At 42.8% G+C, this 27,356-nt stretch overlaps 1 protein-coding gene and 1 non-coding gene across 2 annotated transcripts; both read left to right on the top strand.

The window, feature by feature from the left end:
• Positions 1-4,344: 4,344 nt before the first annotated feature.
• On the top strand, positions 4,345-24,252 carry LOC145409244 (uncharacterized). Its single transcript, XM_080279728.1, has 11 exons — positions 4,345-4,423; positions 8,919-8,981; positions 13,356-13,494; positions 15,154-15,268; positions 17,065-17,186; positions 17,404-17,563; positions 18,655-18,813; positions 20,617-20,728; positions 21,656-21,974; positions 22,764-23,029; positions 24,104-24,252. Exons 1-11 carry the CDS (start codon positions 4,345-4,347, stop codon positions 24,250-24,252), a joined length of 1,683 nt encoding a protein of 560 aa, XP_080135854.1.
• Positions 16,688-16,806, top strand: LOC145409417 (5S ribosomal RNA). The gene has a single exon (XR_013899081.1). It is a non-coding gene; the product is annotated as a 5S ribosomal RNA (ribosomal RNA).
• Positions 24,253-27,356: the final 3,104 nt, after the last annotated feature.

Genomic DNA, 27,356 nt, shown 5'->3' with positions numbered 1-27,356 from the left:
CCATCCCTTCATCTCATGCTTGGTCCTCTCCCCCCCCCCTTCCGTGACTCATAATCTTCTAGTCAGTCTCTCATTCTCTATCCTCTCCACATGGCCAAACCATCTCAAAGTATTTTTCTTACTGATTTCGGTCACATCCACGTCAACACTCCAACGCCGTTTCCTCATTTGTCTCCTTCATCCACATGCTCCTCTCTGCAGGAAGGGGCTGCGGCACCGGTCTGCATCGGGGTCCGTCAGGTGGGTCTCCTCCAGTGCCAGTTGTAGGGAACAGAGGCCGGGGGAGACTGCGGGGCCTCTTGAATACTCCTCTAGGCCCGAGACTCCCTCTGTGTCGGGGGTCGGGGAAAAGGCGTCAGTTCCAGGCGGAGGAGAAGCTACAGGCCGCCTCTTGCCGTAGGGCCCGGCTACTGGCCATAGCTTCCTGGGGGCGCAGCTACAGGCCGTTGCCAAGGCCCGGCTACTAGCCGTGGCCTGAGAGAGTGGCTGGCTGCCAGCAGACCCAAAGGCACCTTCAGAGTGGCTACAGGCCGTCTCCTGACGAAGGAGGGAGCGGCTACAGGCCGTCTCCTGACGAAAGAGGGAGCGGCTACAGGCCGTCTCCTGATGAAGGAGGGAGCGGCTACAGGCCATCTCCTTCAGCAGGGGTGTTGAGCGGCTACAGGCCGTCTCAAGGGGAACACCTTTGGAGTGGCTACAGGCCATTTCCTCATTACCCTCAGAGTGGCTACAGGCCGTCTCCATCAGGAGTGGTAAGTGGCTATACAGGCCATCTCAGGGGGAACACCTTTGGAGCGGCTACAGGCCGTCTCCTGATGAAGACGGGAGCGGCTACAGGCCATCTCCTCATTACCCTCAGAGTGGCTACAGGCCATCTCCTTCAGAAGGGGTGAGCGGCTACAAGCTGTCTCAGGGGGAACACCTTTGGAGCAGCTACAGGCCGTGTCCTGATGAAGGTGGGAGCGGCTACAGGCCATCTCCTTCAGGAGGAGGTTTGAGCGGCTACAGGCCGTCTCAGGAAGAACACCTTCAGAGTGGCTACAGGCCATCTCCTGACGAAGGCGGGAGCTACTACAGGCCGTCTCCCGATTGCCCTCAGAGTGGCTACAGGCCGTCTCCTTAGCTAGGGGCAAGCGGCTACACGCTGTCTCAAGGAAGACACCTTCAGAGCAGCCACAGGCCATCTCCTTGAAACCCTTAGAGCGGCTACAGGCCGTCTCCTTAGCGAGGGGTGAGAGCGAGGGGTGAGCAGCTACAGGCCGTCTCCTTAGCGAGGGGTGAGCGGCTACAGGCCGTCTCCTTAGCGAGGGGTGAGTGGCTACAGGCCGTCTCTGGGGTGCTGGCAGGATCTGAATAGGCAGCTCCACCCCTTAGCTTGTTGGTGAAGGCTCGCCCGGAAGGTAGTCCGGTATTCCTGCTATGGTGGCGCCAGGCAAGCTCCGGGTCATAGGGGCACGCGGCCCAGGTTGACTTATGCCGTTGTCGCTCCAAGTCCCGGCGCACTGTCATTGCTCCTCTGTGGACTCCTTGCAGGGGTGTCTGGGCATTCTCGGGGGCACTATACTGCATTTTAAAGAGTAAAATTAAGAATTTCCCAACTTTAAGAATTCTTAACCCTTCTGTGAATCTTTGTTAATACGACCCCTGGCCTTAGCTGGATTGAAAAAAATGGGGTGGCAACACTCGACCATTCCCTCAAGGTGAATAATCGTCTGGCCAACCTGTGGCGCTAGTCTTACGTGAATTAAACATTTAACCTACTTTGGCTGAACAGTCACATCATCTTTAAAGTTACTGTTATGCTGGATGTTTTTAAACCGACTTCTCGTTCTACAGACACCAGCAACTGAGCGGGGTCCTCTTTCTAGACTGGAAATAGAACACTTACAAAGGAACAGGGCATAAAAACTCGGCAAGACACCTTAACACATATATTGCCTTAGTCCAACTTCCTTACAATATACATACAATGGTACACTGAATGTGGATGGGGTATAGTGACAGGTCAGTTAACACTGGTACAATATATCACATGGACACTGTGCTTACACCTGAGTTACTACACAAGAGAATATCACATAGATATGGTGACACTGTTCATACACCCGGTCTCTTCAGACTCTACGTGGTATATTGGTCTCTTGGCCACACACTAGTATATTACTCAGGTTCTAGGGCGCTTAGGCATTAACACAGCGCTCTGGGTAAAATGGGGTAGAGACACTTTATGGGTGGTGTTTCTGTCTCACTGTTTCTATACCACATACAGTCACTGTCACTATTATGTCTCTAGCACGACACTTCTTGAGGCGTCATCATTGGGCTGCTGAGGTCTGGGCTTAACTGAGGTGGCGCCCGGGGGTTGGAGGGAACCCTACTGGGAAGCCCTCATGCAGAAGGCATGGGATGGCTCTCGGGGGCGTCATGGCCAGGGCGTGTGTCTATTTTGGGGTGCAGGGAGGCCCTTTCCTGCTCGGGCCCAACCTGGTGAGGAGCCCTTGGAACTGGGGCCAAACAGTGTCAGGAGTCGTGCCTGCTGCTTCTTGCTCCTGGCAGAGGGCTGACAGTGAGTGGGGCCAGAGTGGTCCCACCCTGGGGTCTGGGGGCTGGCCCTGGGAGGCCTGAGACTGCAGTCATCTCTAGGTGGGGGTGCCAGCAGGGGTTGGCTGTGGCACCTCACCCGCGGGGTGTCCGTCAGGATCCGTCGTCGTCCAGGGGCAGGCTAGAGGGCATGAACCCCACCTTCAGCAACAGGACCTCGCCACCACTCCTGGAATGGCAGCATCTCCGGGGAACCACACCTGGAGGGAGAGACAGAATGGCATCCCATGCAACAGAGGGGTGGGGAGTGGGCCGTGCAAGGGACCTTCTCCTCCCAGAGAACCCTCGGGACCATGGACGAAGGGCATACAGTGGCCGTCCCTTCCCCGACGCGTACAGTGGCAGTCCCTCCCCTGACGCATACAGTGGCTGTCATCGCGGTTCCACAGCCCTTTGGGGTAGCAGCAGAAGGACATACAGTGGGCGTTCCTTCCCCAGCGCTTACAGTGGCCGTCGTCGCGGGGCTGCTCCCGAAGGAGGAAGTGACAGATGAGGCACATACAGTGGCCGTTCCCTCCCCAGTGCGTACAGTTGCCGTCGTCGTGGGTCTGCCTGCTCAATGGGAAGTGGCTGAGGGAACTACAGTGGCCGTTCCCTCCCCGGTATGTACAGTGGCCGTTACCGTGGTGCTATTCCTGTAGGAGGAGGAGGAGGTGGATGAAGGACGTACAGTAGCCGTTCCCTCCCCGACGCGTACAGTGGCCATCACACCGCTCGCTGGCGCAGTGGTAACGTTCTCGCTTGCCATCTGGTAGACGGGAGTTCGCGCCTCGCTCAGGTTGCGAAAAGTTTCACTGACGAAGTGGGTGGTTACTGTCACCCTTGAGCAAGGGGACGGGTGCGTGGGTGTGTGAAGGTCACAGCCTTGCCCTTAGATCGGACTATATGAGCTCTCATCTCCCTTCCGGGAGGGTAAAATGCTGACGATCACGACCATCAAGTGATCCTGACCGACCCGGTGAATTACACCGAGGCGGGCTCCAGATGTGGCTGCAACAGAAGGACGTACAGTGGCCGTCGTCTTGGGGCTGCAGGGGGAAGCAGCTGCGGGACGTACAGTGGCCGTTCCCTCCCCGGTACGTACAGTGGCCGTTACCGCGGTGCTACCTGGAACTGTATCTGGAGCAGTCCCACCCCGATCCCGACGAAGGCTGATCCGGTCGAGAAGTAGTCTCGCATTCCTGCGACGTCGTGGTTGGTCCGGTTGAGAGGAAGAGGGACACAAGGTCGGGGCGCACCTGAGCCCGTCTCGCTCTGGGCCAACGTCTCGTTTACATGGCCCTCTGTGGTGTCCTCCTGAGGTGGGGGTGGGGCTGCTGCTCCGTAGCAGGTGGGGGGTCCGGCGCCGGGAGCGCGCATTTTAGTTACTATTGTTCACTAAACCGCTGTGACGTCATCAATGAACTCCCCTCAGCGTACTATAACGGTACTATATACGATCTTCGATTTCGATATGATATAATGCAGTTGTTAATTTGTAGTTATGTCAAACAGATAATTTATCTTTTATGGTTTTCTTATATCATGTTAATCTGTATACCGAAATTATAAGAATTATAATCAAGCGTAGTGAAGTCCTCCTACCAAAACAGGATATACTTGGTGTGAGACTGTACAGAAGGTCCTTAGTGCTGGGTTGGGCTGAGTGGTCAAAACAACAGAGCCATATCTCATGATAAAACGTTCTTCTGAATCTCGTATGTGATCAAAACTTTTTCAAAATCCCATTTAAATGAGAAAGCCATGGCGGAATTTCAGGTTCACGCTATGGCAGATGGAAGCTCGCCAGAGGATCTTCCTCAACGGGGGAGAGTTACAGAAGGTAACCTAAGTGTTAGAAGATACGAGTTTCAGGTTTACAATAAGTTAATCTTCTTGTTACTTAAAACCATAGTAGTTAAATTTGTGTCACGAAGTATGTAAAAACGCGAAAATTGTTATAGGTGCCCCATTTTTAACATCTGGATGGTGCCAAGTTTGGACAGGGTGGTGAAAAATATGCTAACTGGTCAGGCATTTATTTACCCAGTTAAGCCCCGGTTACTTTACTGTCTGCAGTAATGTTAATTTGGCAATTGTGCATTGGTGTGAATAAACATTCATTTTTTTTGTCATTCATTGCCAGACGCCATGTATCCCAGACGGGGTGGCCAAGGGCTTAGAGTTAATTGTTTTACAGGGAGGGGCACTAATCCTCCACCAACCCCACTTGACACGTAGGGATGCCAACAGCATCTGGTGTTCCCAGGCGGTCACCCATCCAAGTACTAACCAGACCCAACGTTGCTTAAACAAGGGATAGAAATACCATAGGAATGGTGCCTGTCGCAAGTCAAGTACATGGCAGTTTGATTAGGAGGCAAAATTTGTCATATGCAAGTTGTCAGGTTAAGTTTGTGTGTTTCTAGTATGTAATGGCTCATTGTAGAAACAGGTTGAGTGAGAATTTTCTATCATTCATTAATAGTAAGCCATTTTTTAATGATCGATTTTGCATAGTCCTGTTTTTTATAATTTGCTAATACAGTACAAGATATATATACAGTACTGAAAATATATTGCAACCTTTTATTATTTATTTGTGTAATTAAAAAAAAAAATACATTGCATCAGTAATTATCTAGCATCAAACCTGAAGATTTATTTGTCCAAGCAGCTGTACTTGACATGAGTGGTCACGCATTCAAGATACTGTACATCTTGAACACTCCCTGCTAGAACCTAGAAGAAGATTCTTTTCCATTTGGGTAGCTCACACATGGAACTCCCTACCATTGGAAACAGTTGAGGCCAGAAGCATAGGAACTTTCAAGCGACAGTTACACATAGAACTAGGAGAACAACTATTTAGTTACAGTGAAACAGTTGAGGCAATTTGCCACAAGGGTGTGGGAAGTAATTCCAACTTGTGCAGTGTTTGTGGTAAGTGGGTACATAAGAGATGTATTAGAGGTAGACTGCGAGATGACGCTGATTTCATACGTGCTGTGTGTTGGGGAGAGCATGTGGAGATTGCCAGGCATGAAAGGATTGAACTTGCTGGTAAGTCTCTTGAGCGTGTGGAAGAATTTTGTTATTTGGGAGACATGTTATGGGCTGGAGCTAGCTCTGTGGCTAGAGTGAGGAGTGGTTAGAAGAAGTTCAGGGTGCTATTGCATCTCCTGACATTGAGTGGGCTCTCCCTCCGTGCTAAAGGATCTTTGTATGTGGCATGTGTTTGGAGTTTAATGCTGTACGATAGTGAGACCTGGGCAGTAAAGGAAGATGATATTCGCAGGCTCAGACATACAGAAGTGGTAATGATTAGGCGGATGTGCAGTGCGTCCCTGAGTACGAGGCCTGGGGGAGACTAGGTTTTCAATGGAAGAGTTGAGAGGTAGGACGGGACTGGAGTGTAATGATGTTATGATGAAGAGGGGTAGATTGAGATGATTTGGGCATGTTGAGAGGATGGGGGATGATAATTGGGTCCAGAAAGTGAGAAGTGTCAAAGTTAGGGGTAGGGTAGTTAGAGGTAGACCAAAAAAGACCTGGGACAAGGTCATTGCTCACCTCTCCTGTGTAGCTGCTGACTGGACTGAGGATCTCTGGTGGCCCCACCAGGTAAGATGCAAAGGTCACAGGTTTATCTAGTAGGTTGTTAAATAAGTGATGATTTTTTTTTCTTTTTTCTTTTTTCTTTTTTTTTTTACTACAATCACACAGTTGTACATAGATTGTTTTCAACACTGATGGGTACTACAGAGGGTGGTTAGGCTAGGAATAAGTTAGATCTAGTTGGGAAATAGTCAAAGATTTGCTGTTAGTGTATGCACAACATATCGTGGGTGGTAGTTTTTTTTTTTTTTTTTTTCTTTATGTGAGGAAGAAGGAACCAAAGGCAACGAGCCTGCAAAACTATTCCTTCCAAGAGAAAAACAAAATATAAGAGATAGCCAAATTCAAGATACGATCATTTCCAGATGCCTGGACACACTGCGTTTGAAAAACTGGAGATCATAGGAAGTAGGAAATACAGACAGAGGGAGACAGTTCCAGAGTTGACCTGTTGCATAAATGAAGGACTGGGAGTAACGGTTAACTCTTGCATTAGAGAGTTGGACAGAAAAGGGATGAGAGTTTGCTGCTAGACGGGTGCTACGCGCCCGTTGTAGGGGTGGAGGAATGCATGCAGACAGTTCAGAGGAGCAGTGATCATTGAAGTAACGATAGAAAAGAGATAAAGATGCAACAGTGCGGTGAAGAGACAAAGGTTGAAGGGAGTCAGTAAGAGGAGGAGAGTTAATGAGGTGAAAAGCCTTTGATTCCACCCTATTGAGAAGAGCTGTATGTGGGGAGCCTCCCCACACATGAGAGTTGTACTCTACACAAGGGCGGATAAAACCCATGTATGAAGTCAACAATTGTGCAGGGGTAAAGAAGGAACGGAGTCGGCTTAGCACACCCAATCTCTTGGAAGCAGATTTTACAAGAGATGTAATATGATCTTTCCAAGACAAGTCCCGAGTAAATGAAACCCCAAGCATGTTCAAGGATAATGCAGGATTAAGCTGAATATTATCAAACATTAGTGGGTATACCTGTGGAAGATTTTGTCGGGTTGATAGGTGCAAAAACTGAGTCTTTGATGCATTAAAAACAACAAGATTATTGTTACCCCAGTTAGAGATATGAGCCAAGTCAGACATTAGGTGTGCCATAGCCTCATCCCTTGTTTGTTGAAGTAACTGCTGAGATGGACGTTGCAGGAATCGAATGGAAAGGTGAAGGGTGGTGTCATCAGCGTATGAGTGGATAGGGTTAGACGTACAGCTTAGAAGGTCATTGACGAATGAAAGGAAGAGAGTTGGTGATAGGACAGAGCCCTGAGGAACACCACTGTTAATAGATCTAGGAGAAGAACGATGGCTGTCTACAACAGCGGCTATAGAACGACGACCAGCTAGAGATGAATGCACAGATAGAAGGATAGAAACCGTAAAAGGGCAGTTTGGAAATTAAAGATTTATACCAGACTCGATCGAAAGCCTTAGAGATGTCAAGTGCAATGGCAAAGCTTTCGCCAAAGTCCCGAAAGGAGGATGACCAGGAGTTTGAAAGGTAGGTGAGAAGATCGCCGATGGAGTGTCCCTGACAGAACCCATACCGACGATCAGAAAGAAGGTTGTGATAGGAAAGATGCTTTAAAATTTTTCTGATAAGAACAGACTCGAAAACTTTTGAGATACGGGATGTTAAAGCAATTGGACGATAGTTAGAGGGTTGGGAATGGTCACCCTTCTTTGGGACTGGCTGAATGAGAGCAAACTTCCAGCAGGAAGGAAAGGGACAAGTTGACAGACAAAGGCGAAAGCGTTTGCCTAGGCAGGGCATAAGCACAGTTCTTGAGAACAACAGGAGGGACTCCATCAGGCCCATATGCCTTATTAGTATTGAGGCCTGTGACAGCAGAAAATACATCAGCTGAAGAAATTTTAATGTCAGCCATGAAGAAGTCAGAGGGGGTAAGTGATGGAGGAACAGCACCGGAATCGTCTAAGGTGGAATTGGAGGAGAAAGTCTGAGCGAAGAGATCTGCTTTATCAGTAGAAGAAATAGCTACAGAGCCATCAGAGTAGAAAAGAGGAGGGAAGGATGATAAGGTAAAGTTGTTAGAAAGGTTTTTGGCAAGGTGCCAGAAGGAGCGGGAAGAATTCGAGTTAGAGAGTTGAGAGCACTTAGTACTGATGAAATTATTTTTAGCAGAAAAGGTGTTGGTTCCCATCATCTGCACACTCGATGTAATTCTGCCCTTAAGTGACTCTGCACAGAGTGATAAACCAAATTGTCCTGTAACCCAGAAAATCATTTGCAGTGCTGAGTGGTAACCATATAACCAAATAACAGTGATATGCCCCTGTTTATTAAGTGGAGAGACACAAAAGTGGCATCCATACAGGAACCAAATTTCCACATTCTTCTTGGCCACTCGCTGTGGTGAGGTGCCGTCTAACCAAAAGGAAAGTTTGATTAATTGCATAGGATGGCCCTGGAGGGGCATTTGTTTGTCTGCATTTGTTGGGTCAGCTTAGCTAGACAGACTGGGGTTACTCTGCTGCTGCTACTGCTATCACAGTTGTTGGTAAAATACCAGTACTGTTGAGTTCTCACCTGCAGTATATAGGGGTACTGTATACTGTAAATATTAAAGCATACCGGTAGCTAATCTAAAGTTACACAAAATAAGTTGGAGATTTCCAAATAGATTTATATAAATTTGTAAGAAAATGAGTAGGCCTAAGCAAATGTATATATTTTATAATTCCACTTTATTTCAGTGTGTCGAGAGTGGCTGATGCATGAGGACCAAGCTTTGGCCTATAGACTTCAGAATGAAGAATGTAAGATATTGTGTTATTGTTCATTTGTGTATTACATACTGTACTTTATGCCGTACAGTACCTGCATTATTTACCATATACAGTGGTACCGTAGGTGAGGATGTCCATCATCCACCCACTCAGTGTAGCGGTACTCTATTTTAGGGTAACTCTGCATTGAGTAGCAAGCTAAATGATTTCCTGTAAACCAGGAAATCATTTACAGCGCTGGGTGGTAACCTTATAACCAACCAACACGTGTTCCGTACGTGATAACAAGAGGGTTGGCGGAGGGTTAGCGTCCCTCCTCGCAAAACAACTAACCAAAAATATGAACAAGAAACCTCGGACCAGAACTGACCAACAGTTAACAACTAAGGACCGAGCAAAGGCCATGGTACAGATTGTGACATGGAATGTAAGGGGTACGAATGATGAGGTGAAAGAGAGATTGTCCAGGCACTTGAGGATGCACAAGTGGATGTACTGTATTTGGAATAACGGGGACAAAATGGAGAGGTGAGAATGAGAGAATGGGAGTATGGATGAGATAAATGTACGGGAGTAGGTGAGAATGAGAGGGCAAAATAAGGAGTTTGTATTGTTGTGTGCAGGAGATGGAAGAAAAATATAAGAGAGTATGGATCCGTCGGCTCAAGGATTGTGTGGGTAAGATTAAAAGTTGGACTACAAATGTGGACAATTGTGTGTGTGTGTATGCGCCAATGCAAGATCATGTAGGGAATGCAAAGGTGGATGGAACAGTTGGAGAGTGAGGTGTGCCTGCAGAAGTGGATGAAAATGGCAGTGCACTAGTGGACATTTGTGAGGGGAGGGGGTTGGTGATAACCAGTTCCCTCTTTAGACACAAAATGATCCACAGGTTTGCGTGACGAGTGATGAGAAAGGTGGATGGTGAACTGAATGAGCGGAATGCAATGATTGATTTTGTGTGTATGGATGATAGAATGAGAAGGTGAGTAATGGATGCAAGAGCATACTTGGGTTGAGTGAGTGGACTTTCTGACCCTCAGATAGTGGTGGTGAGAGTCAAGGTTCAAATGAAATGGAAGAGTAGGAGAAGGGAAGGACAGGAGGAAGTAGTCCATACTAGAAGGGTAGAAAGGTTGCAAGAAGATGGAAAAAGGCAGAATATAAGAGAGAAGTGGAGGAGCGATTGGGTAAATTTGATTTGGAGCAGATGGGGGATGTGGAAGGTGTGTACTAGATATTCACAGAAGAAATCTGTTCAGCATGTGAGGTGGTGTTTGGGGTGAAGAGAAGATGAAAAGGGGTGCAAGGAGCACTATGGTGGAATGAAGAGATGAGACAGGCTGTGGCACAAAATAAAAAAGCATGTAGTGAGTGGATGAGAAACAAGGGCATGGAGGAAGTTGAGACACAAAAGAGAGAGTTATACGTAGAGAGGAAGAGAGAGAGGTGAAAAGATTAGTAAGAGAGTAAGGAAAGAGTGGAAGAGGAATTTGGAAGAAATTTGAGTATAAAGGGAGGGAATGTGAGAAAATGTTCTGGAAAGAGGTAAAGAGAGTTAGACAGGGTGATAAAGAAGTAAGTCAGGGAGTGAAAGATAAAGATGGCAGATTGCTAGTGGAGAAGGGAGAAAAGGTGAGCAGATGGAGGGAACACTTTAGGGAATTGTTGAACATAGAGAATAACAGTAGTGTAAGTATAAGTGGCTGGGGAATGACTGGGAGAAGGATGGAGGTGAGAAGAGAGGAATAAATCAGTAGGATGGAAGTAGTGGAAGTAATGAAAGTCAAAATGGGGAAAACCCCAGGAATTGATGGAGCGTGTGGTGAAATGCAGAAGCATGGGGGAGATAGTAGTAGAATGGATATGGAAGATGTGCAGATTGGCCTGAGAGGATGATAAAGTCCTGGAGGATTGGAAGTCATGTATAATTATTCCCCTGTACAAAGGAAAGGGGGGAAAAGAAGAGTGTGGTAATAGTAGGGGCATTTGTCTTAGCATAAAAGGAAATGTATATGGTTGGATACTTATTGACAGAGTTAGGGAAAATAACAGAGGAATTTGTTGGAGAAGAACAAGGAGGTTTTAGGAGAGGATGAGGTTGTGACATATAGAGAGGTGTATGGTATGTAGGAGGACTACTGGGCCTTGAGAGCAGGCTGTGAGGCCTATGCCCAGAGTCGGACACATAAAAAAAAAATAAAAAAATAAAAAAAAGATCAAATGATCATTCTTAGGTGTTTAGTGGAAGAGTTTCTAGACAAGGGAAAGAAGTTGTATGCAGCCTTCATGGATTTGGAGAAAACATATGACAGGGTGGATAGACAAGGAATGTGGAAAGTATTAAGATTATATAGAGTAAATGGAACATTTTTGAATACCATGAAGAGTATGTATGAGGGGGTTAAGGCTGCAGTGTGTGTGGATAGAGAACTGAGTGAATTTTTCTGTTGGATTGAAACAGGGATGTGTCATGTCCCCGTGGTTGTTCAATCTGTATATGAATGGGGTTATAAAAGAGGTACAAGGTAGGGCAGTGGATGTTGGAGCGACCCTAATGAGAGAGGGCAGTGTTTGGAACTCCCTGTACTGTTATTTGCAGATGATACTATATTGTTAAGTGAAAACAAAGGGGAATTGCAAGGTTTGGTGAATGAGTTTGGGAGAGTGTGTGAGAAATGGAATATGTAGGTGAGTGTAGGGAAGAGTAAAGTTATGGTCTTCTAGAGAAATGAAGCCACTGAATGTACAGTGAGGCTGGATGAGGATGAAATGGAAAATATGAGTGCATTTAAGTACTTGAGTAGTGTGATGAGTAAGGATGGAAGTTTAGAGGGTGAAGTGCTTGACATGGTACAACAGAGAAGAGAGGTTGCTGGTTCTTTGAAAGCAGTGATAAGGAACAGGGAAGTGAGCATGGAAGTAAAACAGTAGCTGCATGACGGTACTGTGATACCAACCCTAAAGTATGGAAGAGAAGCTTGGACCTTGTTGGAAGGGCAAGTCAAGAGTGAGAGCAGTGGAAATGAGTTATTTGAGAGGAGCATGTGGACTTACGTGGAGAGACAGACTGACAAATGAGGAAGTGAAGGAGCATTGTGGTGTAGATGTGGATACGATAGAGAGCATTAGGAGAAATACATTGAGGTGGTTTAGCCATGCGGGGAGGATGAAGAGTGACAGACAACAAGGGTTTATGCGAGTGAGGAGGGGGGAGGCCGAGGATGAGTTGGAGGGATGGAGTGGAGAAGTACCGGTATGTGAGAGAGGGGGGTGTGAGCTGGGAGCAGGGCAATGAAATGGCATTGGACAGGGGACCATGGAAGCAATTTGTTTGTGGCCACCCCTTACAGGATTGAGGCATCTGGCAATACATTGATCGATAGGTAGATAGATATTGAGCTCATTACAGTGCAGCCAATTGATCAGTACCATGAATTACAGAGCTTATAAATGTCACCCCTATGACCTCACCAAGCCTGCCCTGGCCAACTCCATGATAAATGCAATGAAAACCACACTTTATGTAACCCGAAGTCTAGAGGTAGACCACACCAACACCCAGACTTCACCTTCACTTCATACCCTGACTCAGACCATTTCCCCACATCATCACCCTACACCATTACCCAGATCATCATCCCACACCATCACCCAGACTGTCCCATCACCCACACCATCATCCAGGCTACCCCATCATCCACACCATCATTCAGATCATCATCCACATCGTCACTCAGACCACGCCATCACTCAGATCATCGTCCAGCACCATCACTCAGCACAATTCCTTACACCATTACCCCACATCAGTGAACTTCTGAGGCATCACATGGCTTTTGTTGTGGAAGATACATCTGTGCAGTAACAGACTGTGCCATATATGAGCCCCTGGTTTGTGCTGTGATGGACTTAAGTGTATGTGCAGTAGCTTTGAAGACTTGAAAATGTGCCTACCTTGTTATATATGGTCAGTGTGTATGAGGGAGCATGTTGTAAGCAAACTGACTGCACCATATTGTAAGTGGTAGTATTCCTTAAATGTCTTTGATTAAAAAAGACTGGTAATGTAGTTTGAAATCTCCCTCTTCCTAATACTGTACCGTATAGCTTGTAAAGCACAGTTCTTGAGAAACAGCCAGCCAAACACTATCCTTTCAGAAGGTGATAGTCACAGCCAATATAACATGACCCAAGTTGGTATTGGTTAAATTGATTTTCAGATGTCAGAATATTTTGATGTTTTGGGACTTTTATCTTATACAGTGCAGTTATTGTTTAAGATTAGCAGATTTAATTAGGTAAGGCAACTAAAATTTTTGTTATTTTGCATTATGTGCTGCTATTTTCCAGTGTTCATGTACCAGTATTGTATGGCACTTAGAATATCTTTATACCCTACAGACCAGAATCACCTGGTCAACAACCGTGAGAGGAACCAGCAACTGCGACAGGACACGCCCAAGGCTCGACAAGAGCAAATTCGTGAGGACCATGAGGCAGCCCTGGCACAGACTGCATATGAGCTTTCTCTAGCCCAACAGTATGGATCCTCACTAATGTATTATTTTACATTATTATAGGGGCAGTTATTTCATAGCTATTCCCTTCCTATGATTTTTTTCATACTATAATCCTAGATTGTGAATTGAAGAATGTACATGTAGTCATCCATCTCATACAGGTGACAGTGGACAGTGTTAGTGCCTGAGATCCTCCTTGTTTCAGTGCCATCTCATTATATCTTCCATCCTTCCTTTAAAAACTTTCATTTACACTAATTTCTTTTGTTGTACCTTCACCCTTTTCTCATTTTACTCAGTCATATGAGGATGTTTAGCTTGTAAAGGTTGTTGACAATCTTGATATCCAGCTATGAGGCCTCTCCAACCAACATTTTGGCACAGAAGTAAATGGCAGTGCGATTCAACCCTATTTCTTCCCTCATAGTCAACTTCTGTTTTTCAGTACATTACAGTACTGTATTAAGGAAAAGCCATAAACAGCATTCTTTTTCCTGTCGCCAGAGATACATGCTATTTAACAGGAAATAAAAGTATGCAGTGTGTATCAGGATTTGTAACTGTATGAGAGTGTTGTTAGAACTCATCCTAAGAGTAATGATTGTATGACATCTTACCAAACTTGTTTATAAAAATTGCTGTCATGTTAGTATCTCCCAAGATCAGTTGTGCAGTAACCTGCTAACTACTGTACTGTCTTAGTTAACTGTGTCATAAAAGTACTTTCTCTTTAGTTAACACACATTTCACACATGCAGACTTTTGCAGTAATATATACTTTCATACCAGTATTTTTTTTTTTTTTAGCTCTGCTACTTCATCATACAGTCAGTAAACATATATCCTTTAAATTTCAAGTATAACATTTACTAGATACAGTACTAGGTACTGTAATATAATTTTCGTCTGTACCCTTTTTTGTTAAAGGTCCCTTTTTGTGAAAATCCCCTAAGTAGTTAAATACTTTCTTATATGCATGTGCAGCATGAAAGCACTAGCTAACAGTTTTGAGTGTCTATAGTAAAATCTGCATGTACCAGGTAGCTTATTTTTGTTTTGTTATACTGTTGCAGTATGGTTCATGACTCTTTTCTTGCTATAAGATCATTTGGACATATTGTGACATGTATATTTGGTATGTGATTCTTTGTATGTTTGTGTGTGTTATGATATTCATGACCATCATTTTAACTAAATCACTTTGATGACATCATTTTAGCTCATTTTGCCAACTTTTAGAGAAAAATATTCAAACTTGGATTGAGATATGTCAGTGGAGGAGTTATCAGAGGCTATATTTAGCTCCTCCAGCTTGAAGTCTCCTAAGCTTAATTTGATTGCTGGGAGGTAACAAGAATAAATTGAAAAATGTATTGCCAGATTTAAGGGGTTAACCAAGTAGTTGTAAGTGCTTCTTTCTTGTGTCTCCTAGTATTGAACTACAGTATTTTGTAGTTCATCTTGTTTTTATTGTTGTAGTGGCCCCAGGCTCATCTGAATAGGAACCTGCTGGATGGTAGGCTGATGTTTTCTTGCTGCACCATCATCCTTTCAAGGGATAGGGAGGAAGTGGAAGAATGTTTGTATATTTAAGCAACTCTGCTGCCTAGTTATATTGATGTAACCACTTCAAGGTATCCCTCAAACTTCTTATTTAGTTAATGCATTGTTATTTACAGAGAGGTTCGTGATGCAGACTTGGCAGCCACATTAGCACTGCAGCTCAACGTACAAGAAGAAGAGAAGAAACGGCAGCAGGAAGAACATGACTTGATTTACGCTCGCAGCATAATGGTTAGTCACAAGCCTTTTGTGCGTGTGTGTGTGTGTGTGTGTGTGTGCGTGTGTGTGGGAGGGAGGAAGGTTTCTGGAGGCTTGAGTGGTGCGTGAATGAGAGTGTAGCCCATTTAATTTGGTATGCTATTGGTAAGCTGTGCCCCTGTCAAGTTTTTTCATGCTCTGTGGGCCCTGCCTCCCATAATCCTTAGGTGAGAAAAAGAGATCAGGAAGATTATTATTATTATTATTTATTTTATTTATCTATTTTTTATTAGGTGGTAGGTGTGGGCGCTCACCATCCACTCACTCGATGTGGCGTTGCTCTCGGGTGACTGCCCTTTCCTCTCCTCCTTCATTCTTTCCTTCCTTTCTCCTCTGTCTTCCTTTCCATAATTCATTGCTCTTCCTTCTGTCCACAGGTGACTCTACACCGAGTGACAAGCCAAATGGTTTCTTGTACACTAGGAAGCCATTTATTATACTGGGTGGTAACCATATAACCAAATTATGGTGCCTGGTGGTTTGATGGGTAATGAAGGACTGATCCTGTGCAGGTTTATATCCAAGGGGTAGTTGGGCTTTATTGTTCAAGTAATGCCATTGAGGGATGTGTGAGGCTGGCCTCTCTCATCTTAAATGTCAGGACCAACTTGCTTAGCCCCAGGCTCCTACGCTTCTCATGGGGCAACACAAGAGTAAATGATGATGATGATGTTGATGATTATTTTATTTTTCATTTAATTTTATGTATGTAAAGTAAGGTTTGATGTTATGGCGCCATGCAGGACTTGAGATGAAAGGGACCAAAATGGATGATGGGATAGGTGTGAAATGCCTAAGGTTTAGGATGATCATGCATGGGTGAAGTACAGAGGGTGCATTTAGCTGATAAATGACGAATGACTGAAAGGAATGACACATTATAAGCATTGCAACTCAACGTGCTTGTTAAGTTTACGTTTGAGTTGGTGAAACTAGCACTGATTATTGTGTATGCACTTTGTAATCTTAGAGGAATGGAAGAGAACTGGTTTTTGGACCAACTTGACAGTGATAGAATAATTAATTTTGAATTGTCAAGTGTTTGTAGTTGAAGACCTAAATTGATAATTAATACTGGTCCTGTGAATGATGTAATGGTTTAGGTTGGAGAGTGCCAGGGAGTGTCTCTGAGCATTGTAAGTTTCAATGATATTTCCATTTACTACATTAGAGTGTTCCATGTCATCTACTGTTGATGGAGTGGTTAAAATTGGTGTCAGAGGGGTGGATATGAGTCACAAAAGGGAAGTTATTAGAGCCTGATCATGCTACTGTATTTTTCCATAAGTTGTTAACTTTCCTATCGGCTTGATTGGTCTTTGAGGTGTTTCTTACGCTTAATACTGTACTCACGCAAATGCAAGAAGGCAAGTTAGTTTTCTGTTTTTACCTGCCAACGGCCATACCACGTTGAGTACGCCACTTCCCGTCCGATCAGCGAAGTTAAGCAACGTTGGGTCTGGTTAGTACTTGGATGGGTGACCGCCTGGGAACACCAGATGCTGTTGGCATCCCTACGTGTCAAGTGGGGTTGGTGGAGGATTAGTGCCCCTCCCTGTAAAACAATTAACTCTAAGCCGTTGGCCACCCCGTTTGGGATACATGGCGTCTGGCAATGAATGAATGAAACCTGTTAATTCACAGAGAACTCAAGAATAGGTCTAAGAAGTACTGTATTCAGAGGTGGTTTTTGCAAAACTTTTTCATGAAGTAAATTGGATTTTTTTGGTACATGAGTATTTATTGTATTGTAATTTGTTAACTCAAAGGAGAAAGAAAAAGAAAGTATACGTCAGGTTCGAGAACAACGGCAGGTGGAGAGAGAGGCAGCATACCTTGGCATCAACACAGGCAGTGACAATGTGGCATTGCTGTCGCGCAAGGAACGAAGGTATTCCTTTCTAACTTAGTAGTGTATTGTATACTGTGACTATTGCATGCTGTATGTGCCTCGGAGTTGTACTTTGGAATAAATATAAAGATACAGTACTGTGCAAGGAGTCAGATATGTCCTCCTATTTTCCAACATCTTGTTATAGCACAGTATAATACAGTATGTATGCGATTAGATAAGAGCCTTATTTTTATGATATATGTAATGTTCACAGGCAGCGTGACTTGAATGGAACGGTAACCAGTGACTGTTCAGGCCATAGTACCAGCAGTGCAGTTTCCTCAGATTTGTCAGACCTGAGTGACTTTTGCCTCCAGCCCACACAGGATATGGACGAAGAGGAGCAGCGCTCACTCCAGGAGCAGCAAGATGGTGTTAGTATCATAATGTATTAGTGTCTGGCTGATTTCACTGGATATGCTGTTGATAGTTCTCCCTCTGTTGTGTTTTTCTTTTCTTGCTTCTTGGATCCTACCTCACCCCATACTTAGAAGAAAGAAAGGAGAAAAAAGAAAAGATCAGAATGATAATGACAGTGATACTCCATATGGTTTTACTGAAAGTAAATGGAATCTGTCTAATTCAGGGTTTCTCAGCCCTTGCCAGTTTGAGGTTTGAATATGGTCATGGTGCAACAGAAAATTAATGTCATTGTCAGTCTGTCATGAAAATACAGTACATACATGACTGAAAGAAGTAGCATGTAATTATGTGAACATGTATTCTTTCAAAATTCTAACACAGCTGTAAACATATCTGATAAAGTACAGGTGCGGATAGAGTGGATACAATAGGCACGATGTGATAGAATGTGTGAGATGATATATTGGGTACCATAGGGATGATGATAATTGGCTGCATAGAAGTACCTGTATAGTTGACTGCAGCTTGAAATACTGAACAACTATTAGTTAGGCAGGCCATATTATTATTCTCAATGCCTGATTTTGTAAAACTGAGACACTAATTTCTCATAAATTCTCTTTGTCAAGACTTCTAAATGTGAACATGGTGGACTGCAGGCTGCAGTTGTTATCCTGCTGTTTACCATCCTCCTTTTGCTGGAGAAAGTTGGGAGTTGAGGGATATTTGTATATCAATGTTGCTGTGTTAAAGGGACCCCTGTCCAGCTATTTTCTTGTTTTAATAGTTTCAGGCTGTGGTGGCATCTTGCAAGATGACTCTTGTCACCATGACGGCCAGTAAATATTAAGTGAGTCTGGATGCTGGAGTGGTATGCCTTCATGTGGTGATGCAGATATAACCAGGCAGCTCTACTGCCCATTTATACAAACATCCATCACTTCCTTATCCTCTGAAAGGAAGAGGATGAACTGCAGGAGAGTAGCAGCTTCAGCCCTCAGTTCACTGAGTTTTCATTCAGATTAGCCTGGAACTACAACAGCAACAACTGAGCCTATTTGGAAACACTTGTTTGAGTTCTATTAATTGACTTGGCATGCAGTGTCATGTGTGGGTGCTTGTTTGCACACCTGATTTACAGGAGTTAGCCCTGCTACTTCAGGAACAAGAAGGGAAAAGACGTGGAGACCTCCTGCACCAGGACCAGCTGATGGCCATTGAAGCTCAGGATCGGGAATTGGCCAAGGTGCTTCAGGAGCAGGTCAGTCATCCACACTGTCCTGCCAGTTTGTTATCATCACCCACCAGTCTTTATGCTCCCTACCCACCAGTCTGTACACTCATTACCTACCATTCAGTACCCACTTGTCTGCACATTTGCCACATACCAATCACCACGCACCAGTTATCAACACTCACCAGTCTAATCAAGTAGTGTAACGTATATCAGATAATAATATTTGCAAATGTAGATATAGATTTAGATATTTACACATGAATATAAAAGCCATTGCTGTATGTTCGGTATGTCTAGGAAGAAACAGCAGTATGTATAATAGATTCTGTGTAGTTTACCATGACCAAATTTTGACAGATTTAACCTATGGGATTGAATTATTAGAACTGATCTTTCAAGAATTAGCTACAGAAACTAGTAAAGGTAAAGATGGGCAAAGAGAGATAGAGAACTGGAATGGATTGGATCTATAGAAAAATTAGAATTATTATAACATTAGACTGAATGCAATTTTCATTGTTGGATCCCAGCTGTTCTGTCAATGTTATTGGTAGTTATCAGGAGAGTTTTCTGTAGGACAGCCTAGGGTGCCACTGGGGAAATGAAGGTTGCAGTTTGCAGCAAGGTGTCAGCTTATTGGAAGGATCACTGCATCCCTGTCCTTGATGAAGGTGGTCTTGACAAGAAGGACCTCTGTCTGTGTAAGACATAGTGTCTGGCTTTAAAATTAATTTGTAGAGAGGTGTTGCAGGAGATATGCCAGGGAACTATGGTAACAGTTGACAGTGATGGCAGCCAAGTCCTTGACGTGGAATAAATGATCCAGAAGCCTGACAGCATTGACTCACATAAGATCCTTGTCAGTGGTGGTTGAGGCAGGACTACCGGGATTGCTGTGTTTTTCTGTCATTGTTGCTAATTTTGCATTTGCTCTCCACTGGAGAAATTCAAACACGTAGAACTAACACCCTTTGACTTACAGATGAAAATCCCCTTCTTGTGCTGTGTAAGACAAGGGGAAAGGTTGTTAGTAATGATGAAGTTGTTCACATCAGGGTCTTGTATGCCATAGGATGCCACCAGAATGCTTTGGTAAGGCAGAGAAAAGGAGGAGGAGTTGTTGCTGATCAACCCCAGTTTCTCTGACCTAGCAGAGCCATCAACCACAGGCAATTATCTGCCTTTGCAGGACTGTCCTGTGCAGTGAACTGATGTTTTCCTGCAGTTGACAGCACTTTGCTATGGTGAGGTGTGGGGAAAAGTGTGGAGATTCAGTTCTTGGGTGAAAGCCTCATTTGCATATCTCCACCCAGTTAACAGGGCATCATTGTAGGCTCCATTTTACCCTGTGGTGTGGTTAAATGGTTACCACCCAGCATTGTACTGTAAATAGTTTCCTGGATTTCAGGAAACCATTAGACTTGTCATTCAGTGTAGAGTCACATGATTTTGAAAGAGGAGGGGGGGAAAAAATGACAGTAAGGAAAGGGAGAAGTAGAAAGAGAGGAGAGCAGACACAGAAATAGAATGATAAGGGTGAAGGAAGAAGTAGGCAGTAGTACATCATGTGAATGGATGATGGTTGCCACCACCTATCACCAAAAGGAGTAATAGAGGCAAGTTACCAATACCTGTGTGGATAAAATAACTTAGAGTTGTTTTGCCACAACCATCTCCTTTCATAAGGTCTTCAGGAGGGAGCAAAGCATTAGAGATACTGATGAGGAGGAAGTAAAAGAAGAATATTGATTTTAATACTTTATGTGTCTTGCATCCTATTTTGATTACCAGTGGTGACCTAGTTTACTTATAACTCATTATTAACAGGAGAGAGCTAAGGCCAAGAAAGCACGTGAGAAGGCTCGGCAGAAGGCATTGTTGAAGAAGCAAGCTCAGTTGGCACAAGCCACACCAGGAGGCCTTCCTCCCCAGCAGGTCAGTCCAAGGGAGGAATGATTAACCTTTTTAACCCTTTCAGTCCAATGATGTACAAGGGTAATTATATATTTTTGCTGCTACCTGATGATTTAATATAGCTTTGGAAATACTTTTCAAACTGAAAGAGTTTGATATAGCCGTAACTAGCACCTTCACTGTAAGACATCTTCCTTAATCTGAATAAAATTGGTGGTAACAAGAATGAAATATAAAAGAAAGAAGAGCACCCAGAGAGTGCGTTATGAATGCCTGTCAGTTGGCCTAAGGGCCAATGTAAAAAAAAAAAAAAAAAAAAAGTAACTTGTTATGTAGTAGTAGTAGTAGTTAATAGTAATCATACAGTGGTAGCAGTAGTAATAGTAGTTGTTGTAACCCCAGGCTTATGCGGATGTGGACCCATCTTCCACAGTCTACTATCCTCCTTTCAAGGGATAAGGAGGGGGACTGTGGGACATTTATATAACCAGACAGTTCCAGCACCTGGTCATATCATTGCCGTCACATGAAGATGTCCCCTTCAGCACCTTTTATTATGTATATCTCCATACATATTTCATCCACACTTTTTTGTCCTTCATCAGTTCTTTTCCCTCCACACCTTACATACTTTACCCATACAATAGTTGCACATATCCATCCAGTTTCTTCTTGACCATCCATGCCCTCTCTGACCCTCATGCACACTCATACATGGTATACCCTTTCACTGCACTCATGTTTTTTCATTTTCTTTGTGTAACCCAACTATCTAACCGCAGTCTTGCCATCCCTTTGATTAACAGATTTCCTTATTTCTAATCTTTCATGAATGAAAGTGACCGTCTAAATAATGTAGGTTTTCTCAGCCAGAGTACGGTAGATCATGAGCTCCAGCATCTAAAGTAGCAAAAACAACAACACTTTACCATATCTGTATAATATACAGTAGTTTTATGTTTGCAGGAAGGAAGAGAGAGTGCCTCCCCATCCAGATCATATCCATCCATGTCAGAGCAACCAGGTCCATCTGACTACACTGAGGAAGATTCCCCTAGACATGGTTCAGATGGATCATCACCCACCTATGCCACCCCACATTCCCTCAAGACTAGCCCACAGGAAGAGTGTGGTTTACCTCAGGCTAGACAACTGCAGAGGCCAAATTCCCTTGACTTGCCTTGTTCCTCACACTCACCAGATATCAGACCTCATGTGGACAGGCTAAGAAATCCTCAGTTTCCTCCTGTGGGCAGATCCAATAAGCCTAGGTAACTAACAGTCATCATTAATTCATCATCCTGACATCCCTCTTCCCTTTTAAGGATCCACTCTAACTTTTAACATGAGTCACTGGTATATTAAAAAAGTATCCAATTCAGTGTTTTCCTTAAAATATGATCATTGACCCATGACTTTAAGCAGGCAACCCTGAGTTCAGTAAAATTATTTGGAGGTTGCCAAATAAAAATATTTAACAAGTCATCCTGTTGTTAAGTTTCTTAAAGATAACTTGGCATTTTTAATCATGGACATACATCTGTAGAAGGAAAAAATTATATGGTGGTAGACACAATAAAATAAGTGAGTGTCATCTTATCAGTCAGGCTACCATCAGGGCACAGGAAACTTTAAATGTAATTTTTTAAATCTGACATTTATTTAAATACTTTCTTCAGGCATCCACCAGTGTTACCTGTCATCCTCAGATACACAAAGATGTAACTTTATTAACCTTTTTAAGATGCAAGGCCGTTTCGTCATATTATTTTGAATACCGCCAGCAGATTTTACTCAGCATATTATAGTAGAGTTTACTTCTCATCAAGACTTAGTTTCTTTAGCCCAGGGATGACCTTTTTATTTTTATGGGAGGTTGAATTGTATTTTCTGTATAATTTAAATATGTACTTGCCATGCATTGTACCAGCTATTTGTAACATTATACCAGGTGTAGTTTATGTGAGTTTCCAGAGTCTGATGAGTAAATTTTTTATTTCCATTTCATGCATTATACCTTCTTACAGTATATAACACGATATTAAATGTGAGTTTCATAGGCTTCCAGATCCTGATGAGTATGGCACCGAAGGTTTGATTGAGAGCAGCAGCAGCAGTGTAGAACCAAGCCCTGGCTACACAAATTACACTAACATTGCATGTGCCATTGATCCCACATACCAGCGACGGGTTATGCGAGGGGAATTAGCTGCATCCCCTCCAGCCACGCTGCAGTCCTCCTCCTCTTCCTCTACCTCTAGTAGCGGTGCTGGAGCAATGCCATCCACTTCACTCACTTCACCCATTTCGCCTCTTCCACCTCCTGGTAAGAGATTAGTATGAAAATATACATGTTAGTACAGTATTGCACATCAGGGCTCTTGTTTGCCGAGCCACAGCTCACAAATGCAAGTGTTTTTTCCCTACAATTTTACATGCAAGTCACTTTTTGGCGAGAAGAAAATACATCCACTTCAAAACCCAGTAAACTACAAAAGAAGTAAATCTTACTTAAATGAGCAAAAAAGCATATTGTGATCGATTATGAAGTCTTTCCTTGTCGTCATTGTGAATGTTTAAAAATAGAGAATGTATAAATAAATAAATAAATTTATTTATTGCCCGTAAAATATTTCGGCTCGTAGTCAGTTTTTCTACTAAAAATTTATTTGGCTCGTAAATCTGAAACCTTAGGAGCCAAATGGCTCGCAACCATCAGCAGTTAGCAAGAGCCCTGCACATGTGCCTGCATGCATTTTGGAAAGGAAAAAAGGGCTTGGAAAGGTTTTAGTACATACTACAGTGATGACAATGATGATGATGATGATGGTGAGTCCCTGTTAAGGATTAATTACCGTGTTGTGCTTTACCAGGTTCAGTTGGCTGCACCAGGAATGTTATCAAGACAAAAAAAAATTCCCAGTTGTTTCTGCATAGGAACTTGATTCCTTGGAAGTACTTTAGTATTTTGGTGCAGTTTTCACTTTAGTTTGCTTATGGTGCAGTTGTGCTGGGAGAGGAGGAATGGTATTTGCAAAGATTTGCAAAGAGTTTTCCAGTATCATTGTATAATGAATGTGTTATGGGAGGAGGAAATAGTACATTGTAGTGCTTTGGTGCTATGGATTGAATGGAGAGCAGGGGATTGACTAGTAGGGTGATGTATGAGATTAGAAGTGGCTGGAAGAGAAAGAGAAAGACAGGGCCAAGATAAGTAAGTAAACAAGATCATGTTTTAGGAAGAAGGATGTTTGGATTGCAAAGTGCGAATAGAAGTGCTTGGATGCTGCATGCTGGAAAGAGTGTGTTATCCCATCCTTAGGTGGGAAAAAGAGATCAGGATGGTTATGATGATGATGATTATTATGATGATGGTGGCGATGATTATTTTACCCCACAGTGTTTGATGATGATGACGATGATGACTACCCAGTGCCACCATACATGCCCATCCAGGGACAGCGCCGCACAGCCTCTCTTGAAAAGAAGCGCAGGCATAAGCCACCCAAGGAGAAGTCCAGTGGTAAAGATGGGTGTAAGCAGCAGTAGTACCATTTGTGTTTGTTCAGAGCCAAAATCAGGAGTATTTGGATCTTATTATCACCCACTTAGGGGGCTTTTTATTACCCCTTCCATACCTCCTTTTTTATTATTATTATTATAATTATTATTATTTTATTATTATTATTATTATTATTATTATTATTGTCATTATTATTATTATAGATTATTATTATTGTTATTATTATTATTATTATTGTTATCATTATTATTATTATTATTAGATTATTATTATTATTATAATTATTATTATTATTATTGTTGTTAAATAGGTAGGTTAAAAAAATAACAACAAAAAATAATAATCATCATCAGGGTGGTGATGATGATTATTATTATTTTTTTTTTTTTCTTTTTCTTTTTTTAATTAATGTGGTTAGCTGTTTGACTGCAGCTGTTTAAGGGTGTTCTTTGCCAGCAATATCTCCTTCAAATATTTCCTAAACTACTGCTGATTAAGAAAATTAACCATTCCTGTTTAAGAAATTGATGATGTCCCTCTAAAACACTTGTAACTAAGGATGTTCGAAACCTGAAGTGTCTACAATTGAGTATGAGCTTCAGATTCCTTGGTCAGTATATCATGGAATTATGTCCCTATGGAACACACTGGAAAGCATGTCTGTCATGCCTGAAGGAATTGGTTATAGGAATCAGATTGTCAGCGTAAAAAAATTGAACAGTACAGGTATTTGCTATTATTAACATGTCAGTACTTCTTTCCTTCCATCCTCTTCTTTCTTTCTCCTTCATTCTTTCCTCATCCTTCTGCCTATGGGCGACTTTCCACTCTCTCTTCTGTCTTTCTTTCCTTGTCACTCAATGTAGAGTCACCCATAGACAGAAGGAAGAGGAAAGAATGAAGGAAAGAGAGACAGAAGAGGAAGGATGGAAAGAAGGAAGGAAGAGAGGAAAGGGCAGGCATCTGAAGGCAGCACCACATCAAGTAAGTGGATAGTAAGCGCCCCCACCAGCCTCACATGTACAGAAAATGAGATAGTGAATCTGATGACATTAGTTTTATTGCTACCACCATATGATTTTATTCAGCTCAGGGGATACTAACTGAAGAGAATGGATACAACCCCTTTATTAATTCCTTCTGTTCTAGTGCAGAGTTGAATATAATTGCCTGAAAATAATGTGGATATAATGAAAAGACATAATTGTAGTGAAGGGGATAAGCAGTATCTGTCAAGACCAGACAATAATGTATGGGGAAAATTCATTTGGGACTGGACTTCACTGTACCTACCTCACTTAGTTATTTAGCCCCATTTAAACCAACCAGTCATTTTACTTACTGGTAAAACCAAATGGTTAACAAGGAAAAATACACCATACTGACTTCAGTAATAGATAATGATTAGTGGCTTTGGCAACAGATAAAAAAAAAAAATCATTATTTCTCTAGATACTTTGAATGACCCAAAAAAGAATAATAATCTTTTCTGTAAATCATTTGAATCCTACTGCACTTAATGCTTGATCATGGCATAAAATGCTTTCTGTTGACTTGCCGTATTCTGATTTTCATCTTTTATTTTTCCATTTAAGGAATGTATTCCACTGCAGCCTCAGTGTCAGCATTTTCATTTTTACTTTTGATGTTTGTAGTAGACAAGTTATATTTTGTGGTAAACTTATGTAAACAACTTTTGCTACCCATAAACATCTGAGGCTGTCTCCTTTGTAGATTCATGGGACTTAAAATTTGTCAGGTATCCAGTCATATGATTGGGCAACCTTAGGAACCAGGTGACTAGACTCCTGTATGGTATTAAAAAAAGATGAAGGTTTAATGTAGTGAACTTGGTCCATGGTAATTCCTTTAAATTTCACATGTTCAATGACATACCTTATTTTTTTGTTTCATTTTATTTAATTTTTAAATAGAATTGTAAATGACTCGACAAAGGTATACTTGGGCTTATTGGTTTTCGAGATTGAGAATGCACAGTCGTAGATCTGTTGAGAGATGGTCTTTATGGACAATATTAAAAAGAATTCCAGCTGCTTTAAACAGTAGAGTGTACAGTACTACACAGTTGCCTGTTTTGGTAAGTCTTAATGGACACTTTAGTTGATAGAGGAGTCAGGCACTTGAGTCCCACCCAAAGATCATTGGTTGACACATTTAAGGACTTCCATTCACAAATTGCTGTATGACCAGACAGTCCTGTAAATAAGGGCAGTGCCTCAGCTCCTCAAAATGTGAAGGTAAAACTATATTAAGTCATCATTATATGGTAACATTCCATGTCATTGTTTTATGTCATAAGTGTACTTAATTTGTGTAACTTAATACAGCAGTTAGGAAGAGTAACCCCCTTCACTGTGATGATATCATATTGATTTTATTCTTGCCACTAGTAGACCTTTTTTTTGGCTTTGGAGAGAGTCATTGCAAAGGCAGCTATTGAAAGCTGATGCCTCTTGGTGAAGGAGCTGATGATGGCTGTATCTAAACCCTCCAGTTTGAAAAGTCTCTGAAGCTGAAAACATCATTGATAGAGGACACCAATAAAGATATCCCTCCTCATAGTGAAGGGGATTATTAAATATAATTAATAACAGTTTTATCAGAGGGGAAGTTCAGTTTAGTGTGACAGTCGTACGATGAGAATCTCAGATACTGCACCATAATGCAGTGAATTTACTTTTTTATATTTTTGTCAGCATTATTTTAAGATAACTAAGTGATAGGGGTATAGATATATTGTAGTTTGAAAATCTCTGGATCTTGAAGGTGTGCATGATCAGTGAACGGATGTATGGCTCATATTGTGGTACTGATAATAGTTTCTTCTCAGTAGACAGTGATGATAGTTTTTTCCTCATTGTGCACTCTGATTACATATCTGTGTATATTCGTCTGTCTGTCTAACCATCTATCTATCTATATATATACAGTACAGTATATATATATATATAGGTGGGGATGCTCACCATCCACTCACTTGATGTAGTGCTGCTGTCTGGTGTCTCCCCTTTCCTCTCCTCCATCTTTCTTTCCTTCCATCCTCTTTGTCTTCCTTTCCTTCATTCTTTCCTTGTCCGTCTGCCTACGGGTAACTTTACACCCCCTCTTC

The sequence above is a fragment of the Coenobita brevimanus genome, chromosome 80, assembly GCF_032717465.1.
Source record: "Coenobita brevimanus isolate Jiangsu-jjx chromosome 80, ASM3271746v2, whole genome shotgun sequence".
Taxonomy (NCBI): Eukaryota; Metazoa; Arthropoda; class Malacostraca; order Decapoda; family Coenobitidae; genus Coenobita; species Coenobita brevimanus.
The sequence above is the reverse complement of the archived record's forward strand: the minus strand, read 5'-3'. Positions and strand labels throughout refer to the sequence as shown.

Coding starts and splice junctions, on each gene's coding strand:
- LOC145409244 (XM_080279728.1), top strand. CDS start 4,345: ATGGCGGAATTTCAGGTTCACGCTATGGCAGATGGAAGCTCGCCAGAG. Junction 13,495..15,153: donor GAGCTTTCTCTAGCCCAACA/GTATGGATCCTC, acceptor TGTTATTTACAG/AGAGGTTCGTGATGCAGACT. Junction 21,975..22,763: donor GGCAGATCCAATAAGCCTAG/GTAACTAACAGT, acceptor TGAGTTTCATAG/GCTTCCAGATCCTGATGAGT.